Source organism: Canis aureus, chromosome 6 (genome assembly GCF_053574225.1).
Source record: "Canis aureus isolate CA01 chromosome 6, VMU_Caureus_v.1.0, whole genome shotgun sequence".
In the NCBI taxonomy this organism is placed as follows: Eukaryota; Metazoa; Chordata; class Mammalia; order Carnivora; family Canidae; genus Canis; species Canis aureus.
In genome coordinates, this window is record NC_135616.1 from 45,468,575 (window position 1) to 45,494,316 (window position 25,742).

The 25,742-nt window shown below is 36.8% G+C and overlaps 2 protein-coding genes across 8 annotated transcripts in view; one reads left to right on the forward strand and one right to left on the reverse strand.

Annotated features, from left to right (window-relative positions):
* LOC144316013 (uncharacterized) overlaps positions 1-4,391 on the forward strand; it is a 54,955-nt gene extending 50,564 nt beyond the window's left edge. For both annotated transcript variants that reach the window (XR_013381758.1, XM_077901411.1), the window contains exons 3-4: positions 3,366-3,548; positions 4,242-4,391. Coding sequence is in view for 1 of the 2 variants with exons in the window: in XM_077901411.1 (XP_077757537.1) it covers positions 3,366-3,418 (53 nt within the window). In the remaining variant the exon portion in view is untranslated. The remainder of the gene's footprint in view (positions 1-3,365; positions 3,549-4,241) is intronic.
* Positions 1-25,742, reverse strand: part of CATSPERE (catsper channel auxiliary subunit epsilon) — a 198,482-nt gene that overhangs the window by 37,633 nt on the left and 135,107 nt on the right. For all 6 annotated transcript variants that reach the window (XM_077901387.1, XM_077901389.1, XM_077901386.1 and 3 more), the window contains 6 exons: positions 10,573-10,631; positions 7,920-7,995; positions 3,983-4,035; positions 1,622-1,672; positions 1,199-1,232; positions 1,051-1,130 (listed from right to left, as the gene is read on the reverse strand). In XM_077901387.1, the coding sequence (XP_077757513.1) occupies positions 1,051-1,130; positions 1,199-1,232; positions 1,622-1,672; positions 3,983-4,035; positions 7,920-7,995; positions 10,573-10,631 (353 nt within the window). The remainder of the gene's footprint in view (positions 1-1,050; positions 1,131-1,198; positions 1,233-1,621; positions 1,673-3,982; positions 4,036-7,919; positions 7,996-10,572; positions 10,632-25,742) is intronic.

The following is a 25,742-nucleotide window of genomic DNA, read 5'->3' on the forward strand; positions in this document are numbered from 1 at the left end:
AGTGGCATCATTAGATGTCTAGAAAAAGATCAAAACTTAAGAAGACAGCAGATTAGCCTGCTAGCCCAGATGACCCAGGACAGAGGGACTGTAGGACAGTGATGTAGGGAGCACAGCACAGAATCTCAGAACTGCGGTGGGTGAGGAGTGGTAGGAAGGACATGATGGCAGAGACCTTCTGGGTCCCAACAAGGAAAGCTCCCATAGCAAAACTAAATTGGAGCACCGGAATCATTATGCCTGAGAGATCTAGAAGTTGTATCTAGCCTAAGAGATCCCCAAAAGCTGAAAGCCTTGACTAAAATACTGATAATTTATGCATAGGAATTTCACTTCCAATAATTTTTCCTAATGGCATATCTGGACTATTGTCCAAATTTGTATATAAGTGGATTTTCATTACCATTTTGTTTATAATAGTAAAAGATTTTAGAAAATTGGTTGTCTCTTATTTTTTCTATATTTTAAATTTTCTAATAAGCCGTGTAACTTTTATAATCATAAATCAAAACTAAAATTAAAAATGCAAATAAAGTAATTGAAAATTACTTGAAAAAGCCTTCCTCAGAGCATTTTATTCCTATTATTATAAAATATTGTTTGTAAGACTTAAGTGAGAGATAAAATTTTTGAAATCTCCCTGATGTACCATTCCTGTTAGTAATCTAGTTTCTTTCCATGCAAGCTTTCAGTTATTGTTGGTCCATGGAAAGAAAAGTCTTATGTCACCTGGGGAAGGTAGTTCCTATCAAACAGGCAGAGGTGCTGGTAGGAACTTGAGGAGAGATTAGAAAGAATAAAGCAAGGGTGAAGAGATCACCTGTGTCCCTGAGAACAGCCTCAGTTCTCAGGAGAGAAATTATAACCTCCCTCAATCTGCGGGCACCATGAGTAGTCCAACTTTGTATAACTAGTACTGAAAACTTAGAGATGCATATATCAGGTGCTCAAAAATGTGTATTATTGAGTGCATGATTAATTAGCTTTGTTTTCATACCTTCATTGGAAACTTTCAAAGTAAGTTAAAAATTTTAGTGCAAATATACTTACAGCTGAAGCAAAGGGTGAAACTTTTCTCCAAAATCAAGTCTCAATGGGCAGCCATATTTTTTCCAATTATATTTTACTCTCTAGAAAAGGAAAAATGCTGTAGTTATTTTCTGTATTTGGCTGATTGATAAAATTATAGTTTTCTTACCAAGTTTTTAGATGTTTGATTCCTCAGATATGACCTATAAAAAAGACATTTTTCATTACTTCTTATTTTCACACTTAAAAATTAAAACCACTACTCTATTTGGGTAAGGAGGTATCACAAAAGTTAAAAAAGTAAATTTAATTTAAAAATACTCTCCAATTGTGTGGAGGTTAAATACACACTTCTAAATAATAATGAATCAAAGAAGAAAGAGAAATTTAAAAAGATTTTGAACCAAATGAAAATGAAAACACAACTTATCAAAACTTGTGAGATGCAGCAAAAGCAGTACCTAGAGGTAAATTTGTAGCAATGAATGTATATACTAAAAAAGATTGATGTTAATAGGAATAAAAGCTAGCTGATTCTAAATTATTGGTACTAATCATATAAAACAGTTCTTATGTTAAAAATATTTCTTACTTTTCAATAACGTAAAAGAAATCATGCTGAAGACAGTCCTTTTTATTAAATCTACAAAAAATAAAACACAATGAAGTTGTAATATTCCTTATGTACTTGCACAAACATTTAATAATTTAACTCATGATTCTGAAACTTGAGACTATCACAGAATCATCACTTACTGAATTAGAATTCTGGGGTTAATGTGTGGTCCTAGCATTTCTTTCTTTCTTTTTTTTTTTAAAGAAGTATTTATTTATTTTAGAGAAGAAGACAGGAAGAGAGAATGAGTGGGGGTAGGAGCAGATGGAGAGGGAGCATGGAGCCCAACACAGGGCTTGAACTCACAACCCTGAGATCATGACCTGAGCCAAAATCAAGAGTCAAACATTTAACCAACTGAGCCACCCAGGTACACAATGGCCCTAGCATTTCCATGTTAAAAAATAAATGTTTCTGAGGACATCAGAATTTGAAATATATTGATTTATCTGTATTTAATATATGTGAAAAATTCAATGAAAATCTATCAAAATAAAGATAAATTTCTTTGAACCATTTTACTCCTTATAATTTTTAAACACACATTTCTAATTGCTACTGGAAACTGCTGGGCAGGTAAGGAGTTACTTTAAGGATGCACATAATTTCTGGTTAGTGTTTATGCAAACATAAAGCTATCATGATCTATACATTGATAAAGTTTTCATTGAGTTAAATTATTCATTTGACCACTTTGCTGGCTGGTTTCAGTGTAACTCAGAAGGAACCACTACTGTGGCTAATTAGATAGATATTGGAAGTCTGGACCATTTCCCACCCTGAAGTCCAAAATAGACCCCATGAGATGTTCTCCATCATGAAAATCTTTCCTGTCACAGTTACCTTGGACCCTATAGATCTTCTTTTGTGACTGTGAACCTGAGACCCACCACAACCTGAACTCAAGATATTAGGGCCATTTTTAGGGTTGCAGAACAGTGGGTCATTGATTAAGAGGCCTAGAGTAAGGTTCTGAAATTTGTGTTTTTCTTTTTTTTTTTTTTGAAATTTGTGTTTTTCAAACATGCTCTCCAGGTGGGTTTAATGAACAACCAGCTTTGACAGTTGCTATCTGGATCCTCCCAGAAACACACTGATTTAACTGCTTTACATTTCCCTCAAGAAGGAAATCTAGACTCAGTGGTCCTGCTTGTGGTGGTACTGGGAACTAATTTGGTAACATTGCTTAGAGCAGTTGTTTTGAAATTTTAATGCTTATGCTAATCTCCTGGAAATTTAGTTAAAATAGATGTTTTGGCTCAGCAGGTGTGGGAGAAAGCCCGAGATCCTTCATTTCTAATCAACCCCCAGCGATGCCAGGGCTGGTCTACAGACCATTCCCTAAGAAGCAAGGATATAGATAATTCCAGAAGCAGGATGCCATGCACCATATAAATCAGTTAGCTTTTGTGTGTCCTGGAAAAGGAGTTATGGTAAATGCAAATTCCTTGCTGAATGAAATGTGAAAGCTTGATTGTCAGCCCAGCAACTGATTATTACAATTTCATATTCAAATGATTATTAGAATGGCAGGTGAGTAGACATTTATTTAGGATGAGAGCAAGTCATTTCATAAATAGGCTCAGATAAGAGTCACTGCTCCGCCGCTCACTCCCACTCCTAACCACAGGAAGGGAGTTGGGGTACATTGCTGTCTGGAGAATGCACTTCACCTGCATTGAAGGGATTGTGCATGCTGACCTTGATTCTCCCCTTATAGGAGAGAGCGAGCTGTGGCAAGTAGATGACAACATCCAGTGTGCTTCACTGTGAACCACAGTAAGATCAATGAAAGTCACACCTTGGGGTTTTTTGGAGGAAGCCCTGGTGGTTCTGTGAGGTTTGCTCTAAAAAAATTTCCCATGAGAAATGGTGCAGAAAATGGAGGCTTCTCTGACATGAGGTAAGCAATTCTCCGACAGAAATGATATTATAATTGGTTTGAATTGGATGGAAAGTAGGTATAAGTGTTTCTGCCTCCCATTTCTCTGGGAATGAGGTGCAGTCCGAAGAGCCAAGAGAGGGAATGGTGATAGATGGAAATGGGATTATTAAAAGGGGAGGTGGAAAAAAATGCTGGCAATAGGGAAAGAGGTTAATCCTTTTTGCCTATTAGTATGATTCAGATGTAAGATTTGACTTGGCAAAAAAGTTCAAACAAATTTGGTTTTGACAAACTGTCAATGCAGTTTTTGGATGCCAATGTCAGTTCAATTTTCAGATTTCATTATGAACAGGTCAGTCATTAGGCTAATAGTACCACCAGTAATTACCATGTAATTCCCCATTTGTTTTAAAATGTAAAGAATAAGACAGGTCCAATGCAAATATACTTGCCCTTTAACAGTAATGAATTTATTAGAATCACAGCCAACAGCTATTTGGAACACCTAAAATGAAGCAATTTAAGTGGTTAGATGAGTGATTCTGATTCACATGATCTAAAATGCTACTACAGCTAAAAGCAATTACATTTTAGATTTGAAATAGTAACCTTTTAAATCTAGAGGTTTGTTATACTCATCTGTGCTGTTTTACTCGTTTCTGATCATGTTTTTTCTTTGTTTTTGCTTTTTGTTGCCCTTATTGCTCACAGAGCCCAGAGGTTATTTCTCTGCTTTTTGACATCAGTATCTTAGAGAACTAAACCAATCTCATCTTTTATCAGCACTTCTACAACCATGATCATCAGCTCTGTTCTTCCAGCTTGTATCTGATTCAGATGCAGCTGAGTAGGTATGCAATAAACTCAAATTTCAATTTTTTAATGAAGAAATTATTAATACAGACATGATTAGCTGTCTTCTCTGACAAACCATATCCAGCTTTATTAATATCTAACTATTAATTTAACTTCTTTTAACCAGAGATCTGGTTCTTCCCGAAGCTGCCTATTTCTATTTCAACCTGGCTCCAGGGCACTTACTGCTGTCTACCCTGCCACCCCATCCCCAGGCTTCCTAAATGGGATCTAGACACTTGCTTTCTGTCTTAAACATGTCATGTATGTTGCATTTTTCTACATGGTAAATCTGGAAAAAGCTCTAATACTCCCCACCCTGGAGAAAGACATGGGGATCAGGAGGGTTGGGATATCCAGACAAGCTTAATGGATTTTAAGAGTTATACCTGCTAAACCCAGACTTTTCAGCCTTCATTTGAAAGGCATGCTCCATAGCAGAAGCTCAGGGATTTTATTGCCTGAACCACCTGATCTTGGTCACAGGACCTGATTTGTTCTGTCAGCAACTCTACCCACAGTCCTTGGTATCCATCATCATGCACCAAATGTTTGTTTTGTTTTCCCACCAAATGTGTTCAGAAGCATGAGCCTGCCCTTCATCTTTACTAAACTATCCATATGACACACTTGGTTGACCAAGGTCCTCAAATCTTTCTGTCAAGACCCACCATCACTTGATCCCTTCTCTTTGGGCACCTAGTTGGCAAAAATCAACAACCATGCCTAGGATTAAAAATCTGAGTTGACCTGCAGGTGAATCTTGAACAGAAGCATGGGTAAAGAATATGAAAAGCATTAATCAGGCTGTTTTCTAGGTTACCCACTACTATGGGGCTGACAATATTCTCAGAACTGGATACCTAATTAGAAAAATCTGACATACAGCCCAAATGAAAACAATGAGTGTACTAGTCTTTTTCTTGTTATACTTACTAATAATTGTTAGTATTAACAATAATCAATATATTTATTAATTTTTTAAAATTATTATTCTCTGAAGTGTGGAGATAGGCAGGACTGCTCTTCACCTAGCTCAGAATCAGACATAGTACATTCCCTCTAACTGGACAGAACAATTGAACTGAGACAGGAATTCTAAAGGCCCTCAACACAGAAATGTTGTCAGATAATGCACTAGAGTGTAGTCACCTCTCTCTGGGAAAATTCTTGCTGGAAGGAATTACTACAGCTTTCTGGGGACTGGCCCACTAGGGTGGCTTCACTGCACTCCACACAAACTACCTGCAGTGGACACAGAGTGGGGCTAGATTTGAGCTGCCTGTGTTTTGGAGTGTGGTGAGAAGGAAAGAGAAGAAACAAACTGGTATTATTAGTTATTTTGAGACAGGCACTGTGCTGGGCACTTTACTTTTTTTTTTTTTTTTTAACTTAAATTCAATTTGCCAACATATAGAATAACACCCAGTACTCATCACATCGTGTGGCCTCCTTAATGCTGGTCACGCAGTTACCCCATCCCTCCACCCACCTTCCCTCCAGTGACCCTCAGTTTGTTTCCCAGAGTCAGGAGCCTCTCACGATTTGTCTTCCTCTCTAATTTTTCCTCACTCAGTTTCCTCCCCTGCCCTTATGGTCCCTTTCACTATTTCTTATGTTCCATATATAAGGGAAACTATATGATAATTGTCTTTCTCCAATCAACTTATTTCACTTAGCATAATACCCTCCAGTTCCATCTACCTCATTGTAAATGGTAGGCATTCATCCTTTCTGATGACTGAGTAGTATTCCATTGTATATATATATATATACCACATCTTCTTTATTCATTCATCTGTCTATACATGGCCAACAGGCACAAGAAAAAGTGCTCCATATCGCATGTCATCAGGGAAATACAAATCAAAATCACAATGGGCACTTTATTTTAATGATCTCATTTAATACTCTCAATGGTAATAGATGTTACATTTCCCTTTTATGGATGAGGCCCTTGAGAGTCAGTGTTTAGTGGCTTGTCCCAGCCAGCAGGTGGCAAAGCTTGGATCCAAACTCAGGTTCGGGATCCCTAGGTGGCACAGCGGTTTGGCGCCTGCCTTCGGCCTAGGGCGTGATCCTGGAGACCCGGGATCGAATCCCACATCGGGCTCCCGGTGCATGGAGCCTGCTTCTCCCTCTGCCTGTGTCTCTGCCTCTCTCTCTCTCTCTCTCTGTGACTATCATAAATAAATAAAAATTAAAAAAAAAATAAAAATAAAAAAATAAATAAAAAAACAAACTCAGGTTCCATTAACTTGCTTTTGGAATGCAGGGGGGCTCAGCGGAATGGTGTGGGTGGCATCCCTAAGAGATCTATTGGTTAGACAGGAGAAGGGATGGAGGAAAGCTTCAGGAAGGTGCTTTAGGAAGGCATCTTGTGTGGAACATGCAGCTGATGATGGAAAAGCACAGGCCAGGGCTGGGGAAGAACTGGCCACATTGCTGTTTCTTGCTTTCTGGGCAGGTGAGGTGGGGTGGAAGGCAGGGTAGGCAGACAGGGGAGGGGTTGGTATGCACCTGCTGGCAGTTTCCTGGGGAAGCCATGTATTATCAGCAGTGCTCAAGCTTGGCTCACACTGGCCTCACAGTTCAGGGTTCCCTCCAAATTCATGGAAGCTTGCCCTGGTAGGAACAGCCTCCTTGTGCTGGGATCCTGAAGTGCAGGGACTGTGTATCATGTACCTTTGAATTCTTCTTGTAGGTACTCCTCATTGTTTTATGCTTGATATACAGTAGGTGCTCAATGTATACTTATTGGTTGTTAGGCTGAGAAGGAATAAAGAGAGAGGGCATCCCTCAGAGTAGAACAGACTCAGGAGAGGTGGTGGCAGTAAAGTATCTGTGTTCAATTTCCTGGCACTTGAGGGTACCTGGACACCCCTTTGCTCTTTCATGGTGCTGTGCTTTTTGTAAATGCATTTTCCTGGAATTCTCTTTCTTTGTATCAGCCTGCTCAACTTCCACTTACTTATCAACAGTCATTTTATGCTTCCCCTACCCCTCCTAGTCAAAATTGCCCACTCTTCTGGGCTGATAACGCTGTATTTCACACTCCCTTATGCTAGCTTTTGTTTGCCCCTAGGGAAGAGGCTGTCTTTTCACCTTTGTAACTTCCATTGCCTAGAATACAGGCTGAAACAAAGAAACACAGTAGGTATGCAATAAACTTTAAATTTCAATTTTTTTGATGAAGAAATGATAAGTGTAGGTATAACTAGCTATCTTCTCTGACAAACCATATCCAATTTTAGTTCCCATTCATTTCAGTTTTCCTTTATACAGTTTTATCTCCAGAAACTAATAATTTTACATTTTTGTATGCATTTATATATCTCACTTTCAATGGTAAACCCAGGGAGGGCAGAACTGTGATCTGTCTCCAAAGTAAAATAATGCCATCCCTACAGTGAGACATTACACACGCTCCCATGGGTGAGGGGAGTGCTATTGCTTGGAGGTCTTGTAACGATTATCTAGCTTACACTTGTCAAGTTACTGAAGTAAAGGTGTTGACCCACCTATGTCACTTACCTTTTGGGCTATTGGACATGCTCTTGCATATTCATTAGGCCGAACCTGCACAAGCACAAGCCCTGTGTTCTGGTGTCTAGGAGAAACAGCACATGCAGGTGATTACAGAATCACAAGGGAGGCAGGCACGAGTCCGCCCTCCTACTCTAGAACTCGTGGAAAGTCCCATGTACAACAGGGTGATAGAACCCTGGGACGAATTCTAGAGGCCTGGGAGGCAATGGTGGTGGTGACTGCTCCTTGCTTCTGCTAAAGCAGCTGTGCACTGTGGTCTCTCCTTGAAGTCACTCCCATCTCACTGTGGGCCAGTGTAGGGTCAGCCCAGTGGGAAACAGAGATGGGTATGTATCAACATTTCCACCCTTCTGCCCATTTCATTAACACCCTCTGTCCCTGGAGGAGGAGGCTGTGCTGCTAACATCTTGTCCTGCTTTCTGATGATCTTAGAAGGCCACAGCTGTTCTATTTGTTCTTTCTCTAGCCTCTACGGATCTTTTCCTCCTATTGATAACACTTTTGGAACAATAAAGAGCAAGTTAGGAGATTAATTTTCCAAACCACATTATCTGGCATACCATGATCTGACTGAAGCAAAAGTGAGATCAAATTTCTAGGTTCTGAAGTGCACAAGAACAGTTTTGTGTTCAGAAACATCATAGAAAAAATTTTGAAAGCGTTATGTATACTCTGCCCCCGCTTAGGTTTTTATTTTTTGAAAAAACTGGGAAAAACAAACTAACCACAAACAAATGCTCTTTTTTCCCCAGTATTCAACATTTTATTATTTATTTATTTATTTGTCATGTATTAGGTATAAAATGTAATAAATGAGGATACAAATAGCACATTTTTATATTTTTAAATCACTGTACCATATTTCCTCAGTTCTCAGATATTTTTTCTCATTTAACACCTTAGAAATCAGGAAACATCTTATAATTATACCAGTTATGGTTTGTTTTCCAGTGCAATGGAATCTTTGCTTTGATAAATATAGTAATACAGTATAGATCCATGAAGGACACTATAGTAAATATTGCATCTACAATTTTCCATACAATTTTTCTTATAGGTAGGTGTTTTCCCCCCTACCACAGCTGGCTTCAAAGCTTTTGGTATGTTTTCTCAAGCCTTGGACTGATCTGAAATATCCTGGACAATTTGATGTGTATTCTACAGCAACAGAATTTTGAGTAAATATTCACAAAACCAAAAATACCCCAAGGAACCCATAACATTAGAAGCATCAAAAGAAAAGTTGATGGGTGAAGGGGTGAGGGATGAATTAATAAGCCTCCCTTGACTACAGTCTCTAGAGTACCCTTTTCTCTCTCCCCTTCCTGGTCACTTTATACCACTTCATTCTGTTTTATCTTCATTCTTTTGTTCTAGATTTATTTATTTATTTTAAAGAGAGAGAGCACGGGAGGAGGGGCAGAGGAAGAGGGAGAGAGAGAATCTCAAGCAGACTCCCTGCTGAGCATGGAGCCTGACAAGGGGCTCAATCTCATGACCCTGAGATCATGATCTGAGCTGAAATCAAGAGTCTGACACTCAACTGACTGAATCACTCAGGTGCCCCTCTGTTTTATTTTCTTAACTGCACTTATAACTATTTGATTACTTCATTTATTTGATTACTTGTTCTTCATCGCCTCTCACTAGAATACATCCCATGACAGCAGTACTTCATCCTACTTGTTCACCATTTATTTTGAACATGCAGGAAGTGCTTGGCATAAAGTGAGTGTTCAAACTCACTTGGATGAGCAGCAGACTAAGGAAAAATGAACTTTTTCCTAGAAAAACTGCTGTTTTTCCAGAAAAACCTATGGAGTCAGGACATAATGACAGCCATAGATGTCTCAAGACCAATTCCAGATAAGTTGCTACCTCCAGAAATTATGAGCTCAAGTGCTACTGATTCTGAGTCAAAGATGTTGTTTTCTCTGATTTACTCATAGTTAAGGATTTTCTTATATTAGATGTCTAGTCTGCCCAAGGACAGTATGCAGAGACTTTGGGATGGGAACGAATGGTAATACATGATTAAAAATTATTGAATTAAGAAATAGTCAATTTTTCACTTGATGTAACAAGCCCTAGGTGTTATATGCAACTGATGAATCACTAAACTCTACCTCAGAAACTAATAATACACTATATGTTAATTAGTTGGGTTTTAAATTTAAAAAATAGCCCAATTTTTACATCTTCTGGTGGACGAATGGAAACCTCCAGATGTATTTCATTTAATTACAAGGAGTATTTTACATTTTTATACAGAATACTAATTTCACATCTAACCAGACATTTAAAGAAATTTGAAATTGGGATCCCTGGATGGCGCAGCGGTTTGGCGCCTGCCTTTGGCCCAGGGCGCGATCCTGGAGACTCGGGATCGAATCCCACGTCAGGCTCCCGGTACATGGAGCCTGCTTCTCCCTCTGCCTGTGTCTCTGCCTCTCTCTCTCTCTCTGTGACTATCGTAGATAAATAAAAAATTAAAAAAAAAAATCTCTTTAAAAAAAAGAAATTTGAAATCTAGATATTTAAAATGATATGAGGCCATTTAAGTAAAAGAATACCTGCGAATCAATAATCTCAATAGCACAGTTCACATCGAGTAGGTTCTTTTAAAAGCCATACTTACTGCAACTTGAAGTAGTCATCTACTGCCTCATAATTTATATTCTGAAAAAATGTTACTGTCTGGAAAAGAAAATGAAAGTTTATGTAAAATAGGAAAACCAGGAATGGGGACAATGAATACTTTCGACAGATTTAAACCTTTCTCTAGGTAAGAAAAAGAATATATTTAGCATTTTTTCCAGTTTCTTTTCTATCTTAGGAACTCCAATTATGTACATATTAGATTTCCTTTGTTACATTTTCCTCATTTTCTCTGCTAATTGTATCTTATCAAGTCCTTTTATTTATATTGCTTCTCTCTCCCCCTTCATTTTCTTTTGTCATTGCGATATTCCTATTTTCATTTTTCATTTATGTCCTGATGTGTAGCCAGCTCTCTCTTGTTTCCTAATCACCTTGTCTCTGGACCTTTTCATTTCTTCTTTGAGGTTTTTAAATAATTACAGATAACATCTTGTCAGTAATTTTTGAGACTTTGAGAAATTATTTGTCTGAACCTTCTCTTGTTTTTGAGTAATTAGAAAAATAATCTATTTGCTTTTTTATATATTTTCCTTGCTATTTTCTTCTATCTGGGGCATGTTTCACCTCAATTTTCAGCATTTGAGAAGGTTTGTATCTTTTCAGGATAAAGCCATTTACTGAACACATATAATATTAGAGGCAAAAATTATAAGCTTCACATTTTTAAAGCATTGAAACTATAATCATTATATCCCCCAAAGTGGTTTTTTGGTGGTAGTTCCTTGATAGATAGATAGATAGATAGATAGATAGACATAGATCTCTTCAGAGAGACAGCAGTTTGGTCCTGGCTAATCTGGTGAGATTAGAACAGAAACATTGGGCCTCTAAAAACAACGTTTGCAAAAAATCTTACTTCTGAGACAAGGTTTATTTATTCATATGTTAGATGCTAAGTGGCACAAAATATACAATCTTTTGTGATAGAGTTGAAGGCTGTGGAGGTGATTACATTAAAAATAAATCTAGTTCGTGTTCAAGGAAAGGAACTAATTGTCAAATTTATACTTGTATTCTATTGCATACCGTATTTTTCTTCATATGTAATCATAAAAAGAATTTTATAAAAAGGTTCTTGCACATAATTAGGCTGGAAGACTTTAATATTATCTTTCATGAAATGTTAGCATATTCTCCAAGTTTTGTTTAACAATTGTCACTTAAGTGGTACTCAAACCTGGGTCTGTAACTCAACCAACATATTATGTATATTATTTTGGATTATAATCTCTGAAAATATTTACCCAGTGGAATGATTTAAAAAATATATTTTGTGAATGTGATAATCTCTTTAAAAACCATTTCATTATAAATAATTAAGAAATGATTTGGAGACTTTCGTTTCTATGGACAAACTTTTGCTCTTAAAAACAAACAAACATATGAGCACTGGGTGTTATATACAACTGATGAATCACTGACTTCTACTTCTAAAACTAATAATACATTATATGTTAATTAATTGAATGTAAATAAAATTAAACTTAAAAAACAAAACAACATATCACAAAACCTACAAACAGCAGCCTTTTAAGAAGTCACTTTAAAAGCACCAAATAACAAGAGAGTAGGGAACTACTAGCCCAAAGACTGAGGGAAATTAGGAATCTTAGGAATAAAGCAGAACACCAGAGCCCATAGTCTACTTTTAGCCTAAAGGCGTTTATCAACCTAGTCGGGAGTGGGGGAATTCAAGATAGAGAATCAAATTGGATAGCCTCCCTACATTGACCTATGTTATCAGAAGAGTAGTATGTTCTTAGGGTGAGAGTAAGCCAGAATTAAATGTGTGCCTTCCTTAACCCTACAGTGACATTGGTAACTAAGTGATCAGAAAAAGCAAGAAAAGGAAAAGTTTGTCCTAACAATTGGTGGCTATGGGTAGGTTCGCATATGGTGTTATATCCTAGAATTGTTTGCCTGGAAGACTCGGGTTTTAAAGAAGTTTCAAGGCAGTAGTGGCCCTAGACAAACCCTTGACAGTGGCAAACACAGATCATTTTAAGATCAGAACGTATAGGACTTCAGGGAATTCTTATAAATACTGTTACAAATGGGGTGCTTGGGTGGCATAGTTAGTTAAGCATCCAACTCTTGGTTTCAGTTCAGATCATGATCTCTGGGTCCTGAGATTGAGCCCTGTGTGGGGCTTCATGCACAGCAGGGAGTCTGCTTCCTCTCTCTCTCCCTCTGCCCCTCCCCTGCTCGCGTGCACACACACACTCTAAAATAAATAAATAGATCTTTTAAATAAATGAATGAATAAATATTTTTACAAATGTAACAGCACACAACCAAGAATAACCAAGCACACAAGGAAATAAGGTATGTGTGAGTAATAACCAGCATAAACAATGATGAGGGAGGAGAAATAGATGAAATACACATGCTTAGTCTCCAGTAATAGGTGCAGATTATAAAATAGATATGTTTACTAGTTGTGTGGGAATAAATGGCAAGTTGGAAATCTCTGTAGTGTAAAAGAAACTATAAATGTGTCAGGGTATTTTTAAAGGAACAAATAAATCTCTAAAGATTAAAAAATACAACAGTCAAATTAAACACACAATGTATAATTTTGGCATCAGATTAGGCATGACAGAAGGAGTGAAGTGAAAGACACATCAGAAGAAATTATAAGAATGTATCCCAGACATAAAAGGAGGAATGATAAAGAAGAATATTAAAAGATATGTGGGGAATAGATGGAAGTTAGTTTTGTTTAATCAGGGTTTCAGAAGAAATGACAGAAAAAGAGGCAAAGAGAATATCTGACAAGATACCTGATGAAGATGAAGACAGTGATCCACAGATTCAAGAGGCCCCAAGAAATCCCAAAAAGTATGAAAGTAAACATCTAGACACATTCATAGTAAAAGTGTAGAAAGCAAATAATAAAATTGTAAGAGCAGCAAATTGGAACAGTAGGAGTTAAAATTACATGTGACTTCTCAATAGCAACAACAGAAGGCAAAAAATAATGGCATAATATTTTTAATGTGCTTTAAGAAAATTATCACTAAACCAGAGTTCTGTATCTGGAGAAAATGATTTTCAAGAATGAGAGTAAAATAAAATATTTTTCAGACAAAAAAACAGTTCTTTTTTCATGAAAAGAAATGTAAAAGGATGTATCTAAATCGGAAGGAAAGATGGGGATCCCTGGGTGGCTCAGCGGTTTAGCGCTGCCTTCAGCCCAGGGTGTTATCCTGGAGACCCAGGATCGAGTCCCACATCAGGCTCCCTGCTTGGAGCCTGCTTTTCCCTGTGTCTCTGCCTCTTTCTCTCTCTCTCTCTCTTTTTGTCTCTCATGAATAAATAAATAAAATAAAATCTTAAAAAAAGAAGGGAAGAGATACAAGATGGAAGCACTCAAAAGAAAAAAGGTCAGGATAGGGCAAACACATTGCTGTATAAAATAATGATAATACTAATAGTGTAAAAACAAGGTGAAATTAAAATGTAAATTCAATATGAATTAAAATATGAATTCAATGATATCAATTGTAAGAGAATGAAATAATTAAATTTAGTCTTGCATAAATTAAATATTCATGTTATAGTTTCCAAGAAAAATTGATTAGAAACAAACAGAATGTATAGGAGAAACAAACAGAATGTATAGGAGTCCCCATTTATCCATAGTTTCATATTCTATGTTATCAGTTACCTACGGTCAAGTTCCAGAAGCAAATTATTGTCAGACCTAATGCCACTTGACAATGCCTACACCATTTCCCTCACTTCATCTCATCATGTAGACAGGCATTTCATCAACTTACATCATCACAAGAAGAGGATAAGTACAGTACAACAAGACTTTTAGAGTGAGCGAGCAGGTAATGACATTCACATAATTTTTATTACAGTATATTGTATAATTATTTTATTATTGCTAATTTCTTACTGTGCCTAATTTATAAATTCAAATTTATCATAGGTATGTACGTATAGGAAAAACAGTATATACAGGGTTCAGTACTATTATTTGGTTTCAGATATCTGTGGGGGTCTTGGGAGATACCCCTGTGAATGGGGAGGGCCTACATATAACTGCTAAATAAGTAAAAGGGGAAAAATGGATTGACAAAAGATATGCAACTAAACATAAAAAGGCAAGAAATAGAAGGGAAAATATAGAGAAGATGGGAAAATAAAATCACAAAATAAGATGGAAAGCAAGACCTCAAATATCATTAATTATAATAAATGGAAATAGACTGAAAGCTCCAAATAAAAGACAAAGATTTTCAGACTGGTCAAAATAACAACAACAACAACAACAACAACAAATTAAAATGCAAATATATGGTGCTTATAGGAAACAAGGCAATAGAGAGGTTGAAATATAAAGTATAGGAAGAGTATAGAAATACTAAGGAAAAGAAAGCTGATATAGCTATATCAAATATGAAACAAAATAGACTTCAAGGCAAAGGTATTACTACAGAGAAAGATGATCACTTCATAATGTTTAAGTTTCAGTTCACCAAGAAGAGATTTCAAAACCTGAATTCGTTTAATAGCATATTTTCAAATATACAAAGCAAAAGTTGATAATCACAAGGAAAATGATACAAGATGGAAACTTAGAGCTACACAAAATAATGAATAGCACTAGAAATGACAAATATGTGTATAAATATAAGATTTTGTCTTTTAAAAATCTCCTTTAAAAGATGACTATTTAAAGCAAAACTAATACTGATGCATTGTGAAGTTTATGAAATATTCAGAAATAAAATGCATAGAATCCATAGCACAAAGGCTATTGAGGAAAATTGGAAGTTTTCTGGTGCAGCATTGTAAGGTTATTATACTCTACATTAAGTGATGTAATGTCATTTTGCGGGAAAAGGAGATAAGTTAAAGATGTGTACCACAAACCCTAAAGCCTTGTTAGAAGCCAAAACAAATAACCAACGAAGAAGAGATAATGGAATCATATAAAAATAAGCAAAAAAGGGCAGCCGGCGTGGCTCAGCGGTTTAGCGCCTCCCTCCACCCAGGGCGTGGTCCTGGGGACCCAGGATCGAGTCCTGAGTCGGACTCCCTGCATGGAACCTGCTTCTCCCTCTTCCTGTCTCTGCCTCTGTCTCTCTGTGTGTGTCTCTCATGAATAAATAAATAAAATCTTTAAAAGAAAAAAAAAAAGCAAGTAAGAAGTCAGAAAAAGTAAAAAAAAAAAAAAAAAAAAATTGTTAAAACCAGAGAGCACAAATAGAAAACGAGTGTCAAATGGCAGATTTAAACTCAGCCATATAAAAAAATTACATAAATGCACCCAATGAGAGGGCAAAAATGTTCGGATTGGATAAATAAATAAAATCCAACTTAAAAAAATACCTTAAAGACACAGATGGTTAATATTAAAAGAATATTAAATATTAAAAGAAAAGATATGTTGTGCTAACATTATTCTAAAGAAGGCTGGAGTGGTTCTATAAATATACAAAGTAGATTTAAAGCAAAAATTATCACCAGAGAAAAAGGGGTCATTTCACAGTGATAAAGGAGTTCTAAATGACTATGCTGAGTGAAAGAAGGCAGATAAAACAGAGTACATACCCTATGTTTCCATTTATATAAAAGTCTAGAAAAAGCAAACCAACGTATAATGACAGCAAGCAGATCAGAGGTTGCCTTGAGTGATGGGGAATGGAAGGAGAGATGGTTCATAAAGGAGCATGAAGAAACTTGGAGGGGTGGACGTGGACATTATCTTGGGTGTAGTTACAATTTCATGGGTATATATGTATATCAAATTTTATCAAACTATACACATTAAATATATGCAATTTATTGTATGCCAATTATACACAAATAAAACACTTTAAAAAGACAATCTTTGAAATGCAAAAAAATTCAGTAAGAAAAGGCACACAACCCTATAGAAAAAGTGACAAAAACTTGAATTTCACAGAAGTGGGACTCCAAATAGCCAATAAACATTGGAAAATTGTTTAACCTCATCAATAAGAAGGGAATAGCAAATAAAAAACATGCAAACATTAGTTGGGCAAATATTAAAGTCTGACTATACCAATTATTGGCATGAATATCAAAACTTTAAACTTTGAGATGACATCATGGGAGAACATTTCCATGACTTAGGGATAGGCAAAGATATCTTAGGACAAAAAAACTCAACAGTCATAAATCAAAAGTCTTTATCAAACTTTTAAATTCTGCTTATTCAAATTCACCATTAAGAAAATGAACAGGTCGGGTTCTGGTTCAGGATGGTGACCTAGGAGGATCCTGAAATCACCTCCTCCCATGGACACACCAAATTTACAGCTACATATGGAGCAATATCCTCTGAAAGAAACCCAAGACTAGTTGAGCAATGCCTACACATTAGGTGAATAAGGGAAAAAAACCCACACACATAGAAATAGGTAGGAGAGGCCAAGACATAGCTTCACTACAAATCCCACCCCCAGCACAGCTACCCACAGTTGGGAGGGAACTCAAATTCCTGAGATCTCCTGAGAGGAGGGAAGGGTTGAAACCATCTAGCATTATTTTTGTTTTGTTTTGTTTGTATATTTTTATTGGAGTTCGATTTGCCAACATATAGTATAACACCCAGTGCTTCTCCCGTCAAGTGCCCCCCTCAGTGCCCATCACCCAGTCACCCCATCCCCCTGCCCTCCTCCCCTTCCACCACCCCTAGTTCGTTTCCCAGAGTTAGGAGTCTCTCATGTTCTGTCACCCTCTCTGATATTTCCCACTGATTTTCTCTCCTTTCCCCTATAATCCCTTTCACTATTTTTTATATTCCCCGTATGAGTGAAACCATATGTTTGTCCTTCTCCGATTGACTTACTTCACTCAGTATAATACCCTCAAGTTCCATCCACGTTGAAGCAAATGGTGGATATTCATCTCTTCTAATGGCTGGGTAATATTCCATTGTATACATAAACCACATCTTCTTTATCCATTCATCTTTCCATGGACACCGAGGCTCCTTCCACAGCTTAGCTATTGTGGACATGGCTGCTATAAACATTGAGGTGCAGGTGTCCCGGTGTTGCACTGCATCTGTATCTTTGGGGTAAATCCCAGCAGTGAAATTGCTGGGTCATAGGGCAGATCTATTTTTAACTCTTTGAGGAACCTCCACACAGCTTTCCAGAGTGGCTGCACCAGTTCACATTCCCACCAACAGTGCAAGAGAGTTCCCCTTTCTCCACATCCTCTCCAACATTTGTTGTTTCCTGCCTTGTTAATTTTCCCCTTCTCACTGGTGTGAGGTGGTATCTCATTGTGGTTTTGATTTGTATTTCCCTGATGGCAAGGGATGCAGAGCATTTTCTCATGTGCATGTTGGCCATGTCTATGTCTTCCTCTGTGAGATTTCTCTTCATGTCTTTTGCCCATTTCATGATTGGATTGTTTGTTTCTTTGCTGTTGAGTTTAATAAGTTCTTTATAGATCTTGGAAATCAGCCCTTTATCTGATACGTCATTTGCAAATATCTTCTCCCATTCTGTAGGTTGCCTTTTAGTTTTGTTGACTGTATCCTTCGCTGTGCAGAAGCTTTTTATCTTAAGTCCCAATAGTTTATTTTTGCTACTTTTAAGACCTTTCCTGAGAGACAAGCTCCCCACACATCTGGCTTTGAAATCCAATGGGGCTCACTGCCACAAGACCCAGAAGGCTATTTTGAACTAAGAAGCAGTTCCTAAAGGGTTCCTATGTATGATTCATCCACCCCAGGGTCCGGTGCAAAGCAGCTGACTGTGAGAGACTGTGAGTGGCCAGGCTTTCTGTGAGAGAGGCTTACATGCTTATCAGTCATTGAATTAAACACGTCTAGGGAGGAACCTACCAAAATGCTCCAAAGGGGGAGGCCAGAGATGCCATATTTCTTATTTCCCTCTCCCTCACTCTGGGCTCTTATATGTCTCAGAAACGAGCTTCTACACTTTTCTGGCACCTTGATTTTTGTGGTTGCTGCCCAGAGGACACCTCTAGGTCACCTGGCTCTGGTGGCCAGTGGGGCTTGTGCCCATGAGTTCTATAATGGATATAATGGTTGTAGGGGGAAGTGGTCTTAGTTGGCTGTAACCCCAAGGCACAGCAGAGGCAACAGACTAAAATACTCAAGTCTTTCTGTGCAAGAGAGCTAGTAGCTTATCTTCAAAGCTGTGGCCTGAGGGGCGGGCTTCATTTAAAGTGATATCTAGGAGCCAGTTATAATTTTCCCAGAAACTTCAGAGGGGAGGCACTATCTTTGCAGTCTTCCTCTGCTTTTTTCTAGGTCACTGGTATCTCCCTAAAAGCAGTTTGTGCATACATCTGGTGCCCTAATTTTTGTGGCTGCTGCTTAGAGGACACCCTTGGATTGCCTGGATTTGGGAACCAGAGGGGCTTATGTTTGGATTCATGGGACTGTTACAAATGGAGAAACAGTTCTTAACTGATTATCTACCCCTCCCAAGGTGCAGTGCAGTGATGGTAGACTGAAATGTACCCCAAACCTTTCTGTGAATGAGGTCTATTAGCTTATCTTTAGGCTGTGGCCTGAGGGGTAGGCTTCTAATTTGACACACATTTTAGAGGCCAACTACAATCCTCTGTAGGGACCAGAGAAGCCAGGACGTACACTATAATTGTGTTTTTCCTCTGCCTTGCCTTAGGTTGTTGGTACCTCTGAGAAAAGAGCTTATATATAGGTTTGGTTCCTCAGTTTTTGTGTCTGCCACCCAAAGAACATGTTTCTTGATACCATGGCTCTGGTGAACAGGAGGGCTTGTGTTCACAGGTTTGACAAAATGGTAGCAAGCAGAGTAATTCTTACCTGACTATTAACCCAGGGCTCAACACTGAGGGAGCAGACAAAAATGTCAATCTCACCGTCTTCTTCAGATAGAGGTATGTTTACATATTTTATTTTATTTATTTATTTTTATTTTTTAAAAGATTTTATTTATTTATTCATGAGACACACACACACACACACACACACACAGAGAGAGAGAGAGAGAGAGAGAGAGGCAGAGACACAGGCAGAGAGAGAAGCAGGCTCCATGCAGGGAGCCTGATGTGGGACTTGATCCTGGGTCTCCAGGATCAGGCCCTGGGCTGAAGGCAGTGCTAAGCCACTAAGCCACCCGGGCTGCCCTGTTTGCATATTTTAAAAGCTGCTTCCAGTCAGCCTGCATCTAGATGCTGACTGAGACATTCCTCTTTGAGATGCTGATAGGTCTTGGCATACCATCAAATACTGGGAGCCACTAAGGATAAAGTAGGCTGATTGGACAATCACAGAGATTTGAGAGGGTAGGGTTCAATGATAAGGTTCATCTCCTACATGAGACCGCTCCTTTAAGATCCGGAGACATGACTATTTTATCAACTGCGTAGAAACCAACACAGAGAGTCAAGAAAAAGAAAAAAGAAGAAACAGAGGACTATGCTATAAATGAAAGAACAAGATAAAACTTCAGAAAAAAAAAAACGCACCTTAATGAAATGGAGATAAGTGATTTACCTGATAAAGTGATTAAAATTATGGTCATAAAGATGCTTACTGAGCTCTTATGAACCAAGTGAAAATTTCAACTAAGAAAATACAAGAAAGTACCAAGTAGAAGTCACAGAATGGAAAAATACAATAATTGAACTGAAAAATATAATAGAGAACTTGAAGACAGGGCAGTAGAACTCACCTCTTTATAGTTAGAGTAACAAAAAGAAAAAAGAATGCAAAAATGTGAAGAGCTTAAGAGATTTATGGGATAACATCACGCAGATCAACATTTGCATAAGAGGGGTCTCAGAAAGAGAAGAGAGAGAATACAGGGTAGAAAACTTATTTTTAAAAAATATTTTATTTATTTATTCATGAGAGAGGCAGAGAAATAGGCAGAGGGAGAAGTAGGCTCTATGCAGGGAGCCCAATGTGGGACTCTTTCCCTGGACTCCAGGATCATGCCCTGAACCAAAGGCAGACGCTTAACTGCTGAGCCACCCAGGCGTCCTGCAGAAAACTTATTTGAAGAATGACCAAAAAGTTCCCTAATCTGGGGAAGGAAACAGACATCCAGATGCAGGAAGTCCAGAGTTTTAAGCACAATGAATCCAAAGACAGCCACATCAAGACACATTATAATCAACATACCAAAACTTAAAGAAGCTCTTAAGAGCATTAACAAAAAAACAACTTATGTACAAGGGAGTCCCCATAAGAGTAAAAGCAGATTTTTTAGCAGAAATATTGCAGGCCACAAGAAAGTGGCACAATACATTCAAAGTGCTAAAAGAAAAAATTGCCATGCAAGAATACTGTCCTTGGAAAAATTGTCCTTCAGCATTGAAAGAGAGATAGTTTTCCAGATAAGCAAAAGCCAAAGAAGTTCATCATCACTAAGCCAACCTTACCACAAATGTTAAAGGGACTTTGAAAGTTGAAATGAAAGGGTACTATTAGTAACAGTAAAACATAGGAAAGTACAAATCCAACTGATAAACATGAATGGTGAAATTAAGAACTATCTAATATTGTAAATGTGGTGGATTAATAACTTATAAAGCTAGTGTGAAAGTTAAATGACAAAAGTAGTAAAAAATAACTCTGACTACAATAGTTTATTAATGAAGATACAAAGATACATAAGATAAAAAGATGTAAATTGTGACATCAAAACACAGAACATGTGAGGAGACTAAGACTTATGCTGTGCTTTATCAACCTAAAATAGACTATTATGAACATACGTTGTTTTATGTAAGCCTTATGGTAACTGCAAAGCATAGCTTACAGTATATATATGAAAGAAAAAAAAGGAATCTAAGCATATCACTACAGAAAAATATCAAATCACAAAGGAAGAGAGCAAAAGAAGAAGGAACAAAGGAAATATAAAATAGCCGGAAAACAATGAGCAATAAATAGATACCTATCAATAATTACTCTAAATATAAATGGACTGAATTCTCTACTAAAAAGACAGAATGGTTGAACGGGTAAAAAAGAAGACCCATTTATATGCTGCCTCCAAAAGACTCATCAGATATAAGGACACACCCAGGCAAAGTGAAGGGATGGAAAAGATATTCCATGCAAATTGTAATAAAATGAATACTGGCATAGCTATACTTACATCTAACAAGATATATTTTAAAACAAAGACTGTAATAAGGACAAATAAGGTTATTATATAATGAAAAGGGGGTAGTCTAACAAGAGGATATAATATTTATGCACCCAACAAAGGAGCACCTGAATATATAAAGCAAATATTAAGAGACCTAAAGAGAAAAATAGACAGCAATACAATAATAGTAGGTAACTTTAGTAACCCACTTTATCAATGGATAGATCATCCAGACAGAAAATCAATAAGGAAACATTAGCCTTAAACAACACAGTAGATCAGATTGGCTTAATAGACATAGCCAGAACTTTCCATCCAAAAGCAAAAAAAACCAAAAACAAAAAACCCCACATTTCCCTCAAGTGCACACAGAACATTCTCAAGGAGAAATCACATGTTAAACTACAAAACAAATCTTAATATGCTTGAAAATTAAAATCAAGTATCTTTTTTAACTATAATGGTATGAAACTAGAAATCAATTATGAGAGGAAAACTGGAAAATTCACAAATATGTGAAGATTAAACAATATGTTACTGAACAAACAATGAATAAGTCAAAGAAGAAACCAAAAGAGAAATAAAAAATACCTTGAGACAAGTAAAAACAGAAATATAACCACCAAAATTTATGGGATACAGCAAAAGCAGTTTTTTTTTTTTTTTTTAACAAAAGCAGTTTTAAGAGGGAACCTCATAGTGAGAAATGCCTACATAAATAAACAAGAAAGAATCAAATAACAAAATAACTTTACATCTCAAGAAACTAGAAGAATAAATAAAGCCCAATGTTAGTAAAAGGAAGGAAATAACAAAGATCAGAGAGGAAAGAAATGAAATAGAGACTAAAAGAACAAAAGAGATCAATGTAACTAAGAGCTGGTTTTTGAAAAGATAAACAAAATTGAGAAGCCTGTAGCTAGACTCACCAATTAAAAAAAGGAACTTGAAGAAATTAAATCAGAAATAAGAGGAGATGTTACAGCTGATACTATAGAAAAAACAAATATCATAAGGTACAATTAAACACCAGCAAATTGTCCAACCTAGAAGAAATGTATAAACTTCAAGAAACATGCAACCTACCAAGATTGAATCAGGAAGAAAGAAAATCTGAACAGACTGAATACTAATAAGGAGATTGAATCTGTAATCAAAAACTTCCCAACAAACAGAAGTGCAAGACCAGATGGCTTCACTGGTGAATTCTACCAAACACTTAAAAAAGAATTAATACAAATCCTCAAACTCTTCCAAAAAATTAAAAAGGGAACACTTCCAAACTCATTTTACAATGCCAGCATAAGCCTGATACTGAAATCAGACAAGAATGCCACAAAGAAAATAAAATTACAGGCATGATCCTTGATGAACATAGATGCAAAAATTCTCAACAAAATTTAGAAAACTGAATTCAACAATATGTAAAAAGAATACACCACAACCAAGTAGGAATTATTCTAAGGATGCAAGGATGGCTCAACATTTGCAAATTATTCAATGTAATACATCACATTAACAAAATGAAAGATAAAAATTATATGATCATCTCAGTAGATGCAGAAAAAGCATTTGACAAAATGCAATATCCATTTATAATAAAAACTCTCAATAAAGTGGGTATAGAGGAAACATACTTCAACATAATAAAGGCCATGTGTGATAAGTCCACAGCTATTATCTATACTCAATGGAGAAAAGCTGAAACCTTTCCTCTCGATCAGGAACAAGACAAGGATGCCCACAATCACTAGTTTTGTTCAACATAATACTGGAAGTCCCACCCACAGAAATTAAACAAAAAAAAGAAATAAAAGGCATACAAATTGGAAAATAAGAAGGTAAAACTGTCTCTATTTGCAGATGACATGATCTATATATAGAAAACCAAAAAAACCCTCCCTAAATATTCTACCAAACAACCATTAGAAATAATGAATTAAGTAAAATTATAGGATACAAAATCAATATACAACAATCTGCTGTTTCTATGCACTAATAATAAACTATCAGAGAGAGAAATTAAGAAAGCAACCCCACTTACAATTGCATCAAAAAGAAAAAAATACATAGGAATAAACTCACCAAGAAGGTGAAAGACCTGTATATTAAAAACTTAAGACATTAATGAAAGCAATTGAAGAAGATACAAATAAATGGAAAGCTATTCCATGCTCATGGACTAAAAGAATTATTATTGGTAAAATGCCCAAACTATCCAAAGCAATATGTAGATTCAATGCAATCTGTATCAAAATGCCAATGGCATTTTTTGTGGAAATAGAATAAAGATTTCTAAAATTTATATGGAACCACAAAAGAACCAGGATAGCCAAAACAATCCAAGAAGGACAAAGCTGGAGGCATCACCCTACCTCATTTCAAACCATATTACAAAGCTTTGTAAGCAAAACAGTATGGTACTGGCATAACAACAGGCACACAGCTTAACTGCACAGAACAGAGCTCAGAAATAAGCCCGTGCATATATGGTCAGTTAATTTATGATAAAGGAGCTAATAACATACAATGGGGGAAAGGATAATCTCTTCAATAAATGGTGTTGGGAAAATTGAACAACCACATGGAAAATAATGAAATTGGTCCCTTGCCTCACACCACACACAAAAATCTACTCAAGATGAGATTAAAGACTTGAATTTAAGATCTGAAACCATAAAACTCCTAGAAGAAAACAGGCAGTAAGCTCTTTGACATCAGTCTTGGAAATAATTTTTTGGATTTGACCCCAAAAGCAAAGGCAACAAAAACAAAAGTAAACAAGTGGGACTACATCGAACTAAAAAAGCTTTTGCACAGAAACAATCAACAAAATAAAAAGGCAATCTCACAAGTGGGAGAAAATCATTCCAAATCACATACCTGGTAAAGGGTTAATATCCATAATGTATAAGAAACTTGAATAATTCAACAGTGAGAAAACAATCTGATTAAAAAATGGGCAAGGGTCTGAATATACATCTTTTCCAAAGAAGACATATATACAGATGGCCAACAGGTACATGAAAAGCTACTTGATATCACTAATTATCAGAAAAATGCAAATCCAAAGCAACAATGAGATATCACCTCAGACCTGTCAGAATGGTCATCATCAAAAACATAAGAGCTAACAGATGTTGGTGAGGATGTGGAGAAAAGGGAATTCTTATGCACTCTTAGTGAGAATGTAAATTGGTGCAACCACTATGGAAAATAGTATGGAGGACCCTCAAAAACTCAAAATAGAGCTACCCTACTATGATCCAGTAATTCCACTTCTGGGAGTATACTCAAAGGTAATAAAAACATTAACTTGAAAAGATATCTGCACCCCTATGTCCATTGCAGCATTATTAACAGTAGCCAAGACGTGAAAGCAACCTATCTCTCTCTCTCTCTTTCTCTCTCCATACACACAGAGGAACATTATTCAGTCATAAAGAACAAGGAAATCTTGCTTTCTCTCCCCAAATCAATCAATCTTTATTTTTAAAAAGATTTTATTTATTTATTCATGAGAGACACACAGAGAGAGAGGCAGAGACACAGGCAGAGGGAGAAGCAGGCTCCATGCAGGGAGCCCAACGTGGGACTCAATCCCAGGTCTCCAGGATCACACCCAGGGCCGAAGGTGGCGCTAAACCGCTAAGCCACCATGGCTGTCCTCAATCAATTTTTAAAAAGAAAAAAGAACAAGGAAATCCTGCCATTTGCAACAACATGGGTGAATCTTGAAGGCATTATGCTAAGTGAAATGAGCTAGACACAGAAAGATAAATACCATATGATCTCACTTATATGTGGAATCTAAACACTCCCCCTACCAACAGAAACTCCAACTCCCTGCCACTGAAACTCAAAGGTACAGAGACCAATTTCATTATTGCCAAAGATGAAAATGGTGGGTATACAAAATGAAGATAGTCAAAAGGTACAAACTCCCACATATAAAACAAATAAATCATGGTAATATAATGTACAGCATGGTGACTATAATACTGTGTTGTATATTTGAAAGTTGCTAAGAGAATAG